This window comes from Sphaeramia orbicularis, chromosome 15 (genome assembly GCF_902148855.1).
Source record: "Sphaeramia orbicularis chromosome 15, fSphaOr1.1, whole genome shotgun sequence".
Lineage (NCBI taxonomy): Eukaryota > Metazoa > Chordata > Actinopteri > Kurtiformes > Apogonidae > Sphaeramia > Sphaeramia orbicularis.
The window spans coordinates 36974425-36992822 of NC_043971.1; the positions used below are offsets into that span (position 1 = coordinate 36974425).

General features: G+C 35.6%; 1 protein-coding gene across 1 annotated transcript in view; it reads right to left on the reverse strand.

Annotated features, from left to right (window-relative positions):
- The window catches only part of LOC115434115 (protein kinase C epsilon type-like), a 168258-nt gene that overhangs the window by 13140 nt on the left and 136720 nt on the right, over positions 1-18398 (reverse strand). The window contains exon 12 of the mRNA XM_030155812.1: positions 2198-2336. Coding sequence (XP_030011672.1) covers positions 2198-2336 — 139 coding nt within the window. The remainder of the gene's footprint in view (positions 1-2197; positions 2337-18398) is intronic.

The following is an 18398-nucleotide window of genomic DNA, read 5'->3' on the forward strand; positions in this document are numbered from 1 at the left end:
TTAAAATATGGACCATTGGAAGCAAGGGTAAACTGACAAGATTAATCAAAATATCAAAAATCTAAATTTCTCAAAATTGTGAGCAAACTTTGTAGACACTGTCCCAAGGAAGCTACATAAAAAAAATGTGTAATGAATCTAGCCAGTAGTTTTGGAGAAGAAAATGTTTGAAAAAAATTGCTAATGAAGACGACAAAAACGAAGACAAAGCCGAACACAGCGCCTTCACAACTGCCCATAGCCTACTGGCTGGTGAACTAATAAAAACATGGACATGGAGGTGGAGATAACCTAAACTATGGGATATATTTGGTTGTTTATTTCTATTTTAGTTTGAGTGAAAAGCGTTAACAAAAATTTTTAAAATAAATATAGCCATAAATAAAAAACACATTCACCGAATATATGACTTGTCTATATTATTTTATCCTTTCTCTTTTTGTCTTATTTTGGAATGTTCTATTTGTTTACTGTTATTTCATATACTACAAATAAGATATGATTATTTTTATTGTCAATATCAGTTTGATTTGATGCTGTTTGTAGCTTCAATAAGAATCACACAACTTATACACAGAAAAATGTGTAATGAACTATACAGTAAAAATAATGAGTAATAATAGGAAGAATCATGTTTACACAAAGATATAAACCAGGGAAAGTAAAAGTTTTGGCTTTTTAATGTAAAAGTTGTATAAGTTTTTTTACATTAAATAATAGTCTTAATAAGAAACAGCATGATGCTACAGTTTTTGTCCAGATACACTTTTTTTTTTTTTAATGGAATGTCCTTTGCAGTGGACAGTGTTATTTAATGTTTTTAAGTAAGGATGTGAAACTCTTGTTCCCTACAGAGGACCAAAAAATGCATCAATGGGTCTCAGGAGAAAATAGAAATATTTTACTTGCTGGCTTCCTCAAATCTGAAAAACAAAACTATAAAAAATAAATAGAAACAACAGAAAATCATTTTTTCGCTGTGTCATCAAGTTTCTGACGCAGTTTAATTTAAGACGAGATACTATTTTCATTTGTTTCATAACTCAGTGTAAAATATTGTGAATTGAAGATATGCTTTTATATATTTTATTTTTTGCATTTTATCTGTCAGATTTTCATTATATGTGTCTGATGGCAAGTCAGTGAACCCCAAATATGATTCGAATGTACACCAGCTTATGTATGTTTCTGAATGACAGTGGATATTGTATTGTGTTGTACTGTATTGTATTGTATTGTGTTGTATTGTACTGTACTGTATTATTGTATTGCATTCTGTTGTGTTGTATTGTGTTGTACTGTGCTGTATTGTACTATATTGTATTGTGTTGTATTGTACTGTACTGTATTTTACTGTACTGTATTGTATTGTATTGTATTGTGTTGTACTGTATTGTACTGTATTGTGTTGTACTGTATTGTACTGTGTTGTACTGTATTGTATTGTGTTGTGTTGTACTGCATTGTACTGTACTGTACTGTATTGTACTGCATTGTATTGTGCTGTATTGTACTGTATTATGTTGTACTGTATTATACTGCATTGTATTGTATTGTGTTGTACTGTATTGTGTTGTACTGTATTGTACTGTGTTGTACTGTATTGTATTGTGTTGTGTTGTACTGCATTGTACTGTACTGTATTGAATTGTACTGTACTGTACTGTATTGTACTGCATTGTATTGTATTGTGTTGTACTATATTGTACTGTATTGTATTTATGGTGTTGTACTGTACTGTACTGTACTGTATTGTATTGTATTGTGTTGTACTGTATTGTATTGTGTTGTATTGTACTGTACTGTATTTACTGTGTTGTACTGTATTGTATTTATTGTGTTGTACTGTATTGTATTGTATTGTATTGTATTGTGCTGTGTTGTATTGTATTGTACTGTATTGTATTGTATTATGTTGTGTTGTATTGTATTGTACTGTATTGTATTGTATTGTATTGTATTGTATTGTGTTGTACTGTATTGTATTGTATTGTGTTGTGTTGTATTGTATTGTACTGTACTGCATATATTGTGTTGTACTGTATTGTATTGTATTGTATTGTGCTGTACTATATTGTATTCTTTTCTCTACAGTAGACTGTCATCTGCAAACAGTCGAACATAGATGAAGTCTTTAGTAAGAAACCTGGTCGGTGTACCCTGAGTGTCTGTGGGTGTGGGTTGTGTCTGTGGTCACCTCAGGAGCGATGTAATCTGGTGTCCCACAGAAGGTGGTGGTGGTGACTCCATTGAGGATGCCCTCTTTGCACATCCCAAAGTCTGCCAGCTTACAGTGTCCCTCTGCGTCCAACAGGATGTTGTCCAGCTTTAAGTCTCTACAGGGCGACAAAGTTAAAAGGCATTTAAAAACCACATTTCCTTTTGTTCTCTCATTTTTACAAGGAAAAACAGCGTTCCAGTGATTCAGGTTTCCTGCTGTGGCCTACACAGAGGATGAGGAAGGACATCATGACGAGATTAAAGTTCCAGTAAGTAGCATTTTAGCATCACTGGTGGAGAAAAAATCCAAAGGAACCTTTTCAACATTGGTATTATGATCTTGATTTCTGCTGAATGTAGCTTTAAAAGATTCAGCAAAACTCTTTACAGTAACTCCAGTAAGTGCAAGTAACTCAGAACAAACATAATATTAAAAACCAAGTAAGAAAATACAGCTTTTCAAGGAAAAAGGGAAATAATTTGATACATTGTGATAATGAGGACATAGACTATATGGACAAAAGTATTGGGACACATTAAATTGAGGTATTTTGTTGCTTACATGGGTCTGGGCAAAAAAACAACGGACATATTTCACAGAATAATTTTTTATTGCAATAAATATCATTGCAATAATCATTTTAAATTCCACTTCAGTGCTAATTTTGTAAACACTGTCATCTAAAATGTTGTAATATGCACAACTTCTTTTTTTTTTTTTTTACTAGCTTTTACTCAGTATTGTGCTTTTTTTTTCATCATTATAATTCTTCTCTCTGGATTTGTGAAACATTAGTCTTTTTCTGACCTTAAATAATCATTTTAAACCATAAGTAACTGTTTGGTTTTGTTCAACTCTCACTCGAGAAGAAAAATGATCTTTTAAAGCCTAAAGGAAATGTGGATTTGACATTTACCATGAGAAGTATTAATCGTGAACTGACAACATTTTTGTCATGATAATATTTCAAGTCAGTGGGAACAAGAAGTACAATAAGCTGTAGGTGGGATGTGTCCCAGTATTTTAGTCTGTAGGGTGTGTTTCTAACATGATGTAGTATTTGTCAAATGTAAAAGCAGACAACTTTTATTAAACAGTTCATTCATTCAGTTAAATTAAAACAGCTTCTCTTATATTCCCAAATGTGTCTCTCTTCAAATTCAACATAGCATAAACAGAGATATTCATAAAGTTTTGGATAAGAAATGCACGCTTATTTATACAGTATATATTTCTTTTACTTATTATTGATCATTTTTGTCAGCACATATTGTACAAATTGCTGTTCTAATTGTGATTTAACTAGTGCTGTCAAACGATTAAAATTTTTAATGAGATTAATCACAGGGTTGCTATGGATTAATTTTGATTAATCACAATTAAATATCATTCATTTTGAATCTATATTAATCGTGTTTCATTTTGCATGAGCAAAGAGACTCAAGAAAGAAGGGAATATATATGCACTTAACGTGTTTGTCGCGAGCTGGGCGACTCGTTAGCCAAAGTGCTAGCAGAATCCCCAACTAACGTGTGCTTTGCATTAATGTGGTATTTTAAGATGGAAGTGCTTTGATGAAAAGAAAACTCCTTCCTGCAGAGTGTGCATAATGCTTTATGTCAGTCAACTGCTCCATCTTATTTTTTTTGTCCTCATATTTCCATCCAGAGGAGCAACGTACTGTTTAGCGTCTTCCATCTTTATGGGTTGGATCAACCGCCCATTTGCAGATGTGTGACGGTAACTCTACTTACACAAACTGCCCTAAATGTGTTGGCAGAGACGTTCAGAGTCATTGTGTGCTGCAGATGGGTTAATTGTGTTAAAATTTTTAATCAGATTAATCATGATGATGGATTAATCCACGTTAATGTGTTAATTTTGCCAGCCCTAGTTGTAATAGAATATAATAATATATTTAGATCCATATATATTTAGTTGTATTTTTGTAATTTTGCCAATTCCTGTCCTGCTACTTTTTCTATACTTGCATGCAACTGTAACAGACTACAGTTTCCTCTGGGATGAATAAAGTATTTCGATTCTGATTCTCAAGAAATAAACGTTCACTTCATATGTCAAGTGGGAGCTCAGACAGAGACCAAAACACATCATGATCTCTGAAACCGTCACGCCACTCCTCACAAAAAAGCTTTAAGAGAATGAAACAAGTGTTTATTTTGATGGATTATAAAAGCAGAAGCGGGCGTTTCAAGCTCCAATTTAAGTGTTATCATTGATTTTAAAGACATCTCATGTGCTCTCGGGTGATGAAAGTGTCTCATAAAGGACTGTGTGTTTAAGAAAAGAATGCAATTAATATGATTCACAAGGTTTTCACATCCCCGCGGGGAGTTTCGAGCTTTGAAAACATAGTGTGCCGCACGTTTGTCTGCGACTCCGAGGTGCAGGATGGGAAAAGAGGGAAAGTCAGGGGCTGGGAGAGATGCAGATGTAGAAGTGAACGTAGAGAAGAGAGCGGTGTTGGAGATAAGAGTGGCGGTGTTGAGAGATGACAGGGTTGGTCATGAATGCAGCCGCTCTGGGTTTGATGGTTGATTGCAACAAAAATGTCAACATCTCCTCAATCCAGCTACTGCAGCCATTCAGGCCGAGGTGTTTTCAAAAATAAAGGCGTCCTGACAAGCCGGGAGGAGACCGAGCATGCGTGTGTTTGTGAAAAGCTTATGCAACTGTTCTGTTTTTGCAAGGACTAAAAAAAAAAAAAAAAAAAAAGCGGTTTAATAATCCTGTTTAAGAGCTGCCGGTGAAAAGTTTGTTCTTTTCTGCCCCATCATGCTTTGCTCTGACAGGGCCTGGATTACTGCCTGCACGACAAAAGCAGAAAAGAAAAACTGAAACATGTAGAGGCGTCGACAAAGAGTACTTGGTTATGTCCACAGTCGCTCAAACTAATGAAAGAACAATTACAGAAGTTTGTCAGTTTTACACAGTTAAACTTGAAAACAATGTCAAACCGTTCAAGTTTTTATTATTAATTTTTTTAACAGTGTTTATTTTTCTTGTCATTCATGAGTTTCAAATCCAGATAGTCTGATAATCAGTTAATTGTCTTAATCATTTGTAGAATGTTTGATGGTCTTATTGCATATTTCATTGTTATATACAGTACATTAATCATGAAAAAGTATTAAAATAAATCAGGAGGGAAAATATTTATCTAGCCCTAGGGTCATTTGAAAGTAGAAAATGTAACATCATGTTTCTCAATTTTCTTTCATTTCAATTGTTGGATTAAATTCTAAATATAGTAATTCATAGGCCTTATATAAATAAGACTTTGTCAGTGAAGGTTCACACAGAAGAAAAAAGAAAATTGGTTGATTTTTTTTCAACATGGATAAATGTGACCAGTGTAAATTTAATCATAAGAAATCAAAAAAACCCAAAAAGCACTGTTAAACTTCATTACTAATCCTATTAATAACAATTTTTATTTAAAGTTTCTAAAGACACGCAGTATAATTCCTTGGACACTGGAACAACTATAATCAGTTTTACCATCTTTAAACTTTTAAATGAAGTGATGTGGTTAATAGAAATAAATAAAACATGGAACACCTCTTCAGATTGTAGTGGCATACATAGACTTTTCATTCTACAGAATACTTGCACTAATTGAAGCCAGCAGATGAACTGTCATACAAAAAAATAAAAATTAGTGTTGTCTAACGATTAAAATTTTTAATCAGATTAATTACAGGGTTGCTGTGGATTAATTTCCATTGATCATGATTAAATATCATTAATTTTTAATCTATATTAGTTGTGTTTCATTTTGCTTGAGCAAACAGATTCAAGAAAGAAGGGAATATATATGCACTTAATGTATTTTTTAAACAACTTCAACAGTTTCAACAAAACAACTTGGAAAAAAAAACAACATGAAACAACTGTTGTGTCTTGGTATTTTTGTCCTCATATTTCCATCCAGAGGGCCAGCGTGCTGGTTAGTGTCTTCCATCTTTATGAGTTGGTTCTGCTGTCTGTCACTACCGGATCAACTGACCATTTGAACATGCATAACGACAGTAACTCTACTTGGACAAACTGCCACAAATGTGTTGGCAGAGACGTTCATTCTGGTCTGCAGATGGATAAACTGTGTTAAAATCTTTAATCGGATTAATCATGATGATGAATTAATCTGCACTGATGTGTTAATTTTGACAGCCCTAATAAAAATGAAAATAAAAATACCGTAACATAGGGCTGTGCAATTAATCGAAATTCAATTACGATTTCAATTATTACACGCAACGATTACAAAAATTATGTAATCGAGAAAAAACGATTATTAATTTTGAGTTGTTTAATTCACGCGCATGCAAGCTACCATGAGCTGCTGTGCCCCGCCCCCCTCTAAGCTACAGCTGCCAGCTAGCCGGCAGGTCCACCCCAAGAGGAAAGTTGTACCTAGCGGTCTGGAAAAATAGCAGGAGAATCGCAGCAGAAGTGCTTGGTAAACAAAAAAGGCAAGTCCAATTCAATTGTATGGAATCACTTTGGGTTTGATGAAGAGCAAAAACCCATTACGTGCAAAAAGTGTTTCGTAGTTGTGTCCACACCGACCGCTAACACAGCGAACCTTTTTAACCATCTAAAGTTTAACCACCGCCACCTTTATCATAATCCTATGAAAAACTAAAACACATAAAAAAAACTCCATCTACAACTTCGTCCGCAATGCAATCTTCAGTCTCCGAATCTCTTTACACTGCAACTCCCGTATTAACCTAACTGAAACCTCACGGCACGTCACTGAATTTACTATGTTTCATACTACATTGAACATACTTGAATTTATAATTTGCACTTTACGTGAGTTTTTTTTTTTTATTGCTACAGTTCTATGGCAAGTCTAGAGCAGTTTAATTCCAGTGCACTATTTGTTTACAAAAGGAAACATACTTGAATTTACAGTATACTTATTTGCATTCAAAGATTTTTTTGTTTCGTACAAAAGTGAACATACTTTGTTTTAATGGTTAAAAGCTTTATTTATATTTAAAGAGTATATCTTACATTGTTTTGCAAGAAAAAAAATAAACAACTTTAAGGTTAATAAATAATCGTTTTTAATAATCGTGATTTCAATTATTGCTAAAATAATCGTGATTATTTTTTTTCTATAATCGAGCAGCCCTACCGTAGCATATGTTTCCTACATTCCATCAAACTTAAAGAACTTGACCTGCATTATAACAGCATGGTTAACAATAAAACTACTGTTAAACTACAAACCATCAATTTTGTCTACTCTTTCATCTACAAATAATATCTTAATCTATACAATACTGTAAAAACATTAATTTTGTTGGTTTTGTAAAGTTCTAACGTCCACACGTGTATTTCTCAGTCTCTGTATTAAGATCCAATTTGGATACATGTGAAGTATGTACAGCAGGAAAAACTAAAGTGTCCAGAAAAACAAAATGGCTTCTATAAACCATAGCGGTTGCATTTGGTGTGACCTCCCTTTGTACTTAAGATGTCTTTAATCCTTTTGTTCAAACAATGTGAGATTTATTGCATTAATTTTAAGATGTTTTATACCAGGTTTCAATCAACACCCGTCAGATGTTTCTGTTTGTGCTGCTTCTTGTCATGGGGTCAGAGGTCAAACTAAATAATAATGACTTTAACCCAGGGCTGTCGAACTCATTTTAGTTCAGGGGCCATATTTGATCTGAAGTGGGCCGGACCAGTAAAATAATAACATAAAAATATATAAACAATGCCAACTCCAAACTTTTCTCTATGTTTTAGAGTGAAAAAAGTAAAATCACATTATAAAAACGTTTACATCTACAAACTATCCTTTATAACAATATGAATAACCAAAACAAACTGAAATTTCTTAAGAACAATAAGTGCAATTTTAACAATACTATGCTTTATTTTAGCATTTCCACATGTACATTATAACTTATAGATCACAGTGGATCTACAAATACGCAAAACATTTAATAACAGGCAGAACATTGGTAAAATTACACTTCTTAAGTCATTTCAGGTTGATCATATTTGTTCAGGTTATTTTTTTGAGAAATGGTAGTTTTAGAATAAATGCAGTGAAAATACATGAAATGTTTACGTTTACAAAGAGAAAAACTTCGAGTTGCCATTATTTATAGGTTATTCTAATCATAATTTACAGGTCTGACCCACTTGAGTTTGAATTGGTCTGAATGTGGAACCTGAACTAAAATGATTGTTAATATGTTGTAATTTTTGCATTTCACAAAGTCATCCCCCAGCCCGGACTGGACCCGCTGGTGGGCTGGATTTTGCCCTTGGGCTGCATGTTTGACACCCCTGCTTTAACCATTAGACCCAATTAAGGCTGTGCCCATATTTCCTGTATTTTCTTGCTGTATCTGAAGAAAAGACAATGAGAAATAAATAGTAGGGCTGTCAAAATTAACGTATTAACGTAGATTAATTCATCATCATGATTAATCTGATTAAAAATTTCAACTCCATTAACCCATCTGCAGTACAGAATGACTGTGAACGTCTCTGCCAATGCATTTGGGGCAGTTTGTCTCAGTAGAGTTACCGTCACGCATGTGCAGATGGGCAGTTGATCCGGTGGTGACAGGCAGCAGAACCAACCCATAAAGATGGAAGACGCTAAACAGTACGTTGGCCCTCTGGATGGAAATATGAGGACAAAAAAAACCAAGATGGAACAGTCGACTGACATAAAGTATTATACACACTCTGCAGGAAAGAGTTTTCTTTTCAATGAAGCAGTTCAAGCTTAAAATACCACAATAAAAAAAGCATACATTAGTCAGGGATTCTGCTAGCACTTCAGCTAACGTGTCGCCCAACTTGCGACAAACACGTTAAGTGCATGTATATTCCCTTCTTTCTTGAGTCTGTTTGCTCATGCAAAATTAAACGCAATTAATATAGATTGAAAATTAATAAACTGACATTTAATTGTGATTAATCAAAATTAATCCACAGCAACCCTGTAATTAATCTGATTAAAAATTGTAACTGTTTGATAGCACTAATAAATATATATGCTCATTTCAACCATGAAAAATAACAAACAGACTTTTGCACAGTTCTGTACACTTGCAAACTTTTGAACATTCCCTGTCACTAGTTGCTTGAACGGTTTGTGGTATTAAAAGCAGGTATGTGGTTGTCATGCGAAGCTAAGCCGTGAATGGTGAATGGTATGATGGAATGATATATGACCTTAACGCTGGAGGAAAAGGACTCGATGTGTCAGTGGAGCTTGACAGCTGGCGTCAAATCAAAATTTTTACTTGATGCTTCAGATTGGGGTTTGAGTCGCTGCAAAAGTACTGAACATTATGTTTAACCGCTTTTGGCATTTGTTTCAGTGTCACTGACATGTCAACTTCCTTCATAGTGTTCCACTAACTGTAATTCTGTTCTCTTTCTGAGAAATCAATCTTCAGTCTTTTTATGTTTACCAACGCATGTTTGCTTTTATTTACTCAAACTCTGCATGAAACCCTAAACTTTCACCACTCTGCACTGCCCAAAACCACCACAGTCTCATGTTAAAAGGTGCACTGATGGCCCGCATGTGCAGGCCATAAAAAATGGCGCTTGTTCTGTATTTTCCTGGATGATGAATTAAAGCGGCGACCCCCGCAGTCGTCTGTTTTCATGTCTCACCTCCGGGTGACTGCCTGCACATTATATCTGAATTACTCGCCTCCAGCATGGCAGAAAGATAACATAGGATCTGTAATGAGATTGCATTTACATGGTCACTGACGTTAATCTTTGTATTATATATCACCTCGCTGCAAGAAAATCCAATATTAAGTGGCTGCAGGTGTCTGCCAGCACTAATGGAATGACATTTATTCATGCAAACATGTTTTGTTTGCAGGATGAGATGGATGTCAACAAACCTGAGTCAGAGTCTGGACTGAATTACAAGAAACAGACAAAATTCTGCTTTATCATTATCATATTCTATGTCCTATATTATATTCTGTTTCATTTAATCTGTTTATTTTAATACTTTTTATGTTGGTACTTGGATTTTCAGTTACCTAAAGGCTATAGAACTTTCATTCAATTAAAAAAAAAAAAAAAAAAAAAAACCCTACTCTGTCTACAATTAAGATTAGTGCAGGTGAATTATTGATGACATTTATTATATTGTTATTATAAATGGAGTGAATCAGTGTGTGAATGATAAAAAAAAATGTGTGCGTTCTGAAGCATTTGCTTAGTTTGGCTCTGAGTCAGTTTACACATTCATCAAACTGCAGGTTGAATCCATATCCTTTTTAAAGACATTTTGCGGCTTAGAGTCAGAGAACACGATTATGGACAAACCCCGTGGACTTAGTTTTAGGAAAATCAAAAATCCTTATGATCCCTTTTTTAAGGCTTGGTCTTAAGATCAAATCTTCCAGGTTTGGTTAAGAGTGGAGAAATATTTTGTGGATTTTTCATAAAAACCTACATGAAATGGATGACGTAGGGCAGGAGTGTCAAACTCATTTTAGTTCAGGGGCCACATTCAACTAAATTTGATCTGCAGTGGGCCGGACCAGTAAAGTAATAACATAATAATACATAAATAATGTCAACTCCAAACTTTTCTCTATGTTTTAGGGCGAAAAAGTAAATTTACATTCTGAAAAGGTTTACATCTACAAACTATCTTTTCAAAAGATGTGAATAACATAAACAAACTGAAAAAATAAGCGTAATTTTAACAATATTCTGCCTCAGTTTATCACTTACACATGTACATTAGAACTTACAGATCACAGTGGATCTACAAACACACAAAACATTTAGTAACAGACAGAATATTGTTAAAATTACACTTAGTTCTCTCAATAAATTTCAGGTTGTTCATATTTTTTCAGGTTATTCACATTTTTTGTGAAATTAAGCTTTATTTTAGTGTAAATACTATTTACATTTACAAAGAGAAAAATTTGGAGTTGCCATTATTTCTATGTTATTGTGATAGTATTTTACTGGTCTGACCCACTTGAGATTGAATTGATCTGAATGTGGAACCTGAACTAAAAGGATTGATAATATCTCAGTGTAATTTTTGCATTTCACAAATTCATCCCAAGGGCCGGACTGGAACCTTTGGCGGGCCGGTTTTGGCCCCCAGGCCGCATGTTTGACACCTGTGACGTAGGGTGAGGTGAACTTGGCTCAACCCAAGGAGTCCAACAGGGCTACATACTGGGTGCATCTCCAATTTTGAAGATTGGTTTTTACCCTATAATTGGATGTGTTGACATTAAGGGTGACACTGTAATATGAAAAGTTTATTGTTAAAGCAAGACATTTATCATGCCCTAACAAGACATTTTCTCATAATACTAACATATTTTCATGGTAAAATGACAGTTCATCAGTGCCATGCCAACATAAATACCTGGTACACCTTTATTTACAAGGCCATACTTGGACTATTACCTTCCTATATCTGTAGTTTAATAACAAGAAGTGTTGATTCTTATTGTCTACGATCAAATGATCAGTTGTTCCTCTCTGTGCTATACTTCCATACAGAACTGGGCCAAAGGGCATCTGTCTGCTCTGCTCTTTGCACATAGAATATGTTGCTAAAACACTGGAAACTGACAGAACTGATCTCCTTCAATGCTTTTAGATCCAAACTCAAAGTGCTACAGACTAACTCAATGACTTGCACGTGTTTTTCATAGTTTGATTTGTCCTGTAAATCCTTGTATGTTGTATTTCATGCTGCCTCTTGGCCAGGACTCCCTTAAAAACAAGGTTCTTAATGTCAATGGGATCTTTTTCCATATTTAAAGAAAAGTTAAATAAACGTCAAGGAAATAATACTTGACTAGTTGCGATTGGTCTTACTCATATCATTTGCTTTTCAGGGAGATCGTACAGGTTTTATCATTAAAAAATAACAGCGCTATCAAAAATTTTCGACTCAGCTAAAATTCACACATTTATCAGTGTAATTATGGGAACTCACACACTATTTTCTACCTATTGCTTTGTACCATTAATGTTGTGAGCATACATTGCTAGGTTTACAAATTGATTTCTATCCGTTCATAGTCATGTCTTAGCATCTGTTCAACTGAAAGTATTTGGTTTTAGTCTGCATTAACGTCCACTGTTTGTACAATGTGTTGTTTTGCAGCTGCTGAAGAAATAATGATTTGAAAAATTACTTATTCCATCAGGTGCAGGTTAGGCTTCTTCTGATTTAAAAAAAAAGATGCTTTAAAGTTACGCTTTATTTCATCTAGATATAGTCAAAATTATAATAATGTTGGTCCAAAATACTACAAAATGCAGAGTATTTAGTCAAATAACAATGTCACACAGCCCTCCCATACAGCCTATGCCTAACGCCTAACTTGATCATAACATCTTTATTCTATTGATTTTTGTTTTGTTTTTTTGGTAGTGGTTTATTGTTCTTATTTATCTATTCAGTTTATTTATTTGTTTATATTGTTGTTTTTAATTGTGTGGCTTTTTAATCTATTCTTGTATTTTATTCTTTTTATTTAGGTTTTATTTATTCTTCTGTATAGCACTTTTTTTCTTTTTTGTACAGTTTCTATGTCTTTAAATCTATTCTGTATTTTATACTTCTATTTTGGTTTTAATTATTCTTCTGTACAGCACTTTGGTCCATTGCAGTTGTTTTAAAGTGCTTTACAAATAAAGTTGGATTGGATTGGACTGGATGATGCCTTGCTTTATAATGTGAAAAAACTGTGATTCGGGTCATGGATCATGAGTTTGTCTCTAAAAATCAACACATTTAACCAGCTTAACCAAGTATATGCATCTAAAGTAATAGATGATTAATAATATAAAGCAAAGGTGAATAATGCATAACCATTTTCCTTTGTTATAAACATCAAACTTGATCACATATTCATTTTATTTTGATGAAGCTCCTCAGATCTACCTTTAGGTGCTCATGCAGCTGGTTTTACCCTACAAACACAATTAGGTTTGTTTTTTTGCTTTTTTTTTTTAACTTGAATAACGATCAAGAAATCCTGTCAAATAAACAACAGCTCCTCTGTCACTGGGGGGTTTCTGTTTGGACATCACACTCACACACATGTGCAGACACACACACATGTGGCAATCAGTCTCAATTGAGAGCATTTCCTGTGTTTCATGTTAATCTTGAGAGATTTTTCCATTACGTCCTTAACGGCAACCCCTGTGCACTGTGACAGCTAACCTCCCTCCAGTCCCCTCCTCTTTGCTGAGACCACATCCCCGAACACACGTCTGGACAGATACACAAACACATGCTAACTGGTATATTTATCACTGCGGATTCATAGCATGAGAGGGTCGACCTTGGTATGTGTGGAAATCATCTGTAGCTTCATAATTCATCTTTATTTAATCTTAACTCAACCATCTTAATGCTAACACGTGAAAGTAAGCAGTTTTTTTTTTTTATTTTACAGATTTAAAACCAACCATATCGCATCATACAACATGATATAAACTGATCTGAAACGCTGAGCTAATTTTAATTGCGCTAGAAGTAGAAAGTCTGTTTAACAAAATGCATCCTTTTAACGGGGTTTCTGCGGGTCATTTAAAAGCATTAAAAGTCATTAAATAGATTTTGTGAAAATTATGACTTTCAATTGAATGTCCAGAGGCATTAAAAAATGAAATACACTTAATGGAAAAAAGAACTTGTTATTCATGATTTATTTTGATTATGTTAGGGCTGGGCAAGTTAACGCGTTATTACCGCATTAACTCATTCACTAAATAACGCTGACAATTTTTTAAATCTCCCGTTAATGTCGTTCTGCCTTTCAAGCAAGTCTTAGTTCATTTATACATACGGACTCTTATTTTGAAACTCATGCTTTTATTTTGGCGTTCCACACGCCGGTGCTCTGTGTGAACTGTGCACGTAGCTGAGAGGAGAAAGCGAACTTTCCGAGTAATGCTGAATCAAACTTTGTGTAACTCCTGCAGAAGCAACGCCTGTATGTATCAATCATTCTGTTGTTTGCTAAATAATTTCACAAGCAAACGTGCCGTTAGAAACATGTTTATGACGTTATTTTGGATGTGTTTATTACAATGTGTTATTAACATGTTTAAGCTAATTCGTTTATGCTAGCAGTCGGAGATGGGTTGCTAATTCTTTATGCAGGCTCATGCTAAGTTTATGTAAATTCATTGGTTGTGTTTAGGTCTAATATGCCAGTCTATATATATTTTATACTATTCATTCTTACAACAACTGAACATAAAATACTCACAGGTCATACAAACAGAGTGAAAGAAATGTGTCTATTAGTTCCTTCTTATGTCTGAACTGACTATGGTAACTCTGAAAGGACAAAACATACATTAGTGCAACTTATTCCGACCACTAGAGGGTCCCCTTTGCTTGCTTTTAACAACTGAACATCACATATTATTGGGCTTATTAGTATTAGTACTTATTAGTGGGCTTAAGACTCCTGTCAATCACTCACAAGCGGAAATAAACTGGCGTGGACATAAACATGGAGAAAAGTACCGGTCTTTTCCATGGACATTTTCATTTTAAATGTCTTCAGATGGTGGGGTTGAGAAGGACAAAGTTGTTTGGAAGCACTGCAATGTGGAATAATTTTTATCACCGGAGTACTTCCAGTCTGAAATATCACTCAAAGGCAAAACACGCTGTCGATGCCGGCACCGATTAATCGCGATTAATCGCAGAAATCCACACGATTAATTGCAATTAAAAATTTTAATCGCTGCCCAGCACTAGATTATATAAACATTTAATAAATTTTATCCGAATTATAGTGTGATGATTGACAGGTGGAACCCTTTAATTGGCTATTGTTTATGGCCAGTACACGAAGTTATCAACACTGGATGCTTGAAATGCAATGAATCGCAAACATGCTCATGCTGTGACAAAAGAGCGAAGGGAATATTAGTAAATGTCGGGAAAATGCAAGTTTCAGCTTTAGTGATTGGAGGAGGAACTATTCAGAATCTGGTTAAAGCCATTGACAGTAAACCATCATGTATATATAAACCTGTATATATAAAACTATATGTGCAGTTGGACATGGACATTGAATTTGTTTAAAACGGCATTAAATAGCATTAAATTAGATTTGCTGATACCTGCAGAAACCCTCTTTTTGTTGTTTGGACTTCACCCTTACCAGTGTGGCTGGAAAATGCATTAAAATATTATTAAATTTGCAATACAGTTGTCTCTCACTACAACGCGGTTCACCTTTCGTGACCTCGCTGTTTCGCAGATTTTTTTTAGTGCAATTGTGCATGCTTTTTTTTTTTACAGCATATGAACGCGCTTTGTGTCCCGCGTCCTGATTGGCTAAGGGAGAACCCGCGCGTTGTGTTCTGCATCCTGATTGGCTAAAGGACTGTAGACCATTGTCAATCAATCTCCTCCGTGCCGTGTCTCCTGTACAGTACAGAATGCGTTGCCAAATTTACATAAATGTTCGATCGCTAGCAGTGTGACTCTGAAGTGCTGTATGTTTGCAAGTTTTCTCCCTGACACAACCCACAATGTCGACGAAACGTTCTGCACCGACAAAGGCACCTGCGGTCGCACCCAAAAGGCAGAGGAAGATGCTAACCATCGCACAAAAAGTTGGACTTCTGGACATGCTGAAGGAAGGTAGAAGTTACGTAGGATGCCATTACGGAACAAATGAGAAAAGTGTATGACGTGTGTGGTGAGGGGTTTTACAGCCTTAAAACATATATAATAATTGTAAAAAATAAAGCTGACTACTTCGCGGATTTCGCCTATTGTGGGTTATTTTTAGAACGATAAACGAGGGACCACTGTATGGCCTAATGCAATATCAAAGATGCACAAGATGCAACAGCCTAAAGATCATATTCTCCAAATGAATGCATCAAAATACATCATATTTTGGTTTTTTTTTTACAGTGGAATTTAAAATAAAAAACCCACCATTCCCTCTAAAATCGCAATTTATATCCCAACAACTGTCGAAATAGGCCCAAGTCAAATACAGGGGTAAATTTACAACATAAAATAAAGTGTACGTAATCTATAGAAAAACAAAAAAAGATGTGGAAGCATAGAGACAGCCTACCTCAGCTCCCCTGAGAACATTAAATAAGACTATATGTGTCCTATCTCCCCTCAGTATCTTCACTTATGCAAACCATCAGAGGCCGTGCAGTGATGTTCCGTTCTAGAGGCTGATGTACGTGTTTATTCAGACATGATTCTGCCCTGAAACCAGTCTGGACCTGCTCTGACAACAGCATCACATCCAAACACTATCATCTGTTTAGTCTCATAGACGCAGTGAGGCAGAACCAAGGGGGGGGGTGAGGGGAGAGAACCTGTGCTACTGTTAACATGTTTTTAGGTGGGTGTGGTGATGATGATGATGATGATGAGTGAGAAGATGATGGGAGAGAAGAGACAGAGAGGGATGAGGGGGTGGGAGGAAGAGGAAGAGGTGGGTGGGTGGGTGAGAGAGGGAGGGAGGGGGGGGGAGTTGGGACAAAATGTTCCCAAAACACTTGTTGTTCTTCTTCTTGTCAACAAAGTGGGTCAGGGAGAGAGAGAGAGACATAGACTGACAGAGAGAGAGAGAGAGAAAGAGAGAGAGAAAGGAGGGAGGGAGGACATGAGGTAGCTACGTCAACTCAGTTCATGAATTAACACGCATGTGTGAGTGTGTTAGTGTGTGTATGTGTGTGTTTTTCTAGCCATCGTGTGACAGCAATATTCATTCTGTCAAAACGCCGTGACTGAGAAAACAATGTGGAAACACCGGTCCATTAATGTTAACGTTCATTTGAGGTCTTGCTATGGAGACAAATTCTTTCTGAAGGTGCGCACGAGTGAGCCAACGCTGTCACTACACTGAAGTAGATAACCTACCTAAATAAATATACACCCCCAGTATTACCCAGTCACTTCAGTATTGATCAAATGCTGAGCAACTACAAGATGCACAGGTTCCAAGGCTGGAGTACATGATCTTCAGGGAGGATGAAGACCAAGAACCTGTTCTTAGGTTAAGGTGAAGTGTCCAAAGTGCTGCACAAAGTTTAGGGATGCACCGATACCACTTTTTTCCAGACCAAGTACGAGTACGAGTACTTACATTTGAGTACTTGCCGATACGAGTACTGATACGAGTACTTAATAATCCCATTCCAGTTCTTAGTTCCTTTTGTAAATGTGCTTTATTGTCGTTGTCATTAATCTGACTGGAACAAAGTGCTGCTACTGACATTTAATGTGTTGGAATGAGCGTTTGTCAAATAATCCACCAGGGGGCGCCGCTCTGACTTAACCATACTGGACAAATACCACGAAGAAGAGGAAAGTTTTTTGAGAAGAAGAAGAAGAAAGTCAGTAATAACAAACATGGAGACGACAGAGGTAACACTAATGTGATACTAATATTGCAGCGTTTTCACTGGTAAGGTTTAAAAGTTTAGCTTCAGCAGGTAGAGAAAAGAGAAATGAGTGATAAGTTTCGTTTCCACTTCTGTTGGCGGCGGTCTGCACCACTCCGTACATTCGCTGGTATTCTTTACGCATCCGTGAGCACCTAGTAAACGGATGGAATGTACACAGAGGACGGACAGAACGCTGCGACTGTATCTGTCTGTGTCTTTAACGTTACTTGCAGTCAGCGTTACTTTTATCACCGTCATTTATTTTGAAAAATCTCCACACTCTTCACACTCCCCACACATTATTCCACCACCGCGTACCTGCTGCACTGAACGTAAGTGGTATCGGTGCATTTGTATCGGATTTTTTACGAGTACAAGTACAAATACACATACTGAGTATCGGAGCCGATGCCCGATACTCGTATCGGTATCGGTGCATCCCTAACAAAGTTATAGATAAAAATACAAGATATGATAAAACTAATAAAAAATATACTAAAACGAATAAAAACAGATACACAGTAATAGGATAAATAGCATCTAAACCACAACCAGAAGATAAAACAAATCAAAGAGATTTAAATTTAGAATGTTCCAGAGTCTTGGACCAGTCACAGAAAAGGCTCTGTCACCTTTAGGCCTGAGGAGTCTGAGTAAGTGTTGGCTGTTTGTGAACACTATTGATTTTGTCTTTAT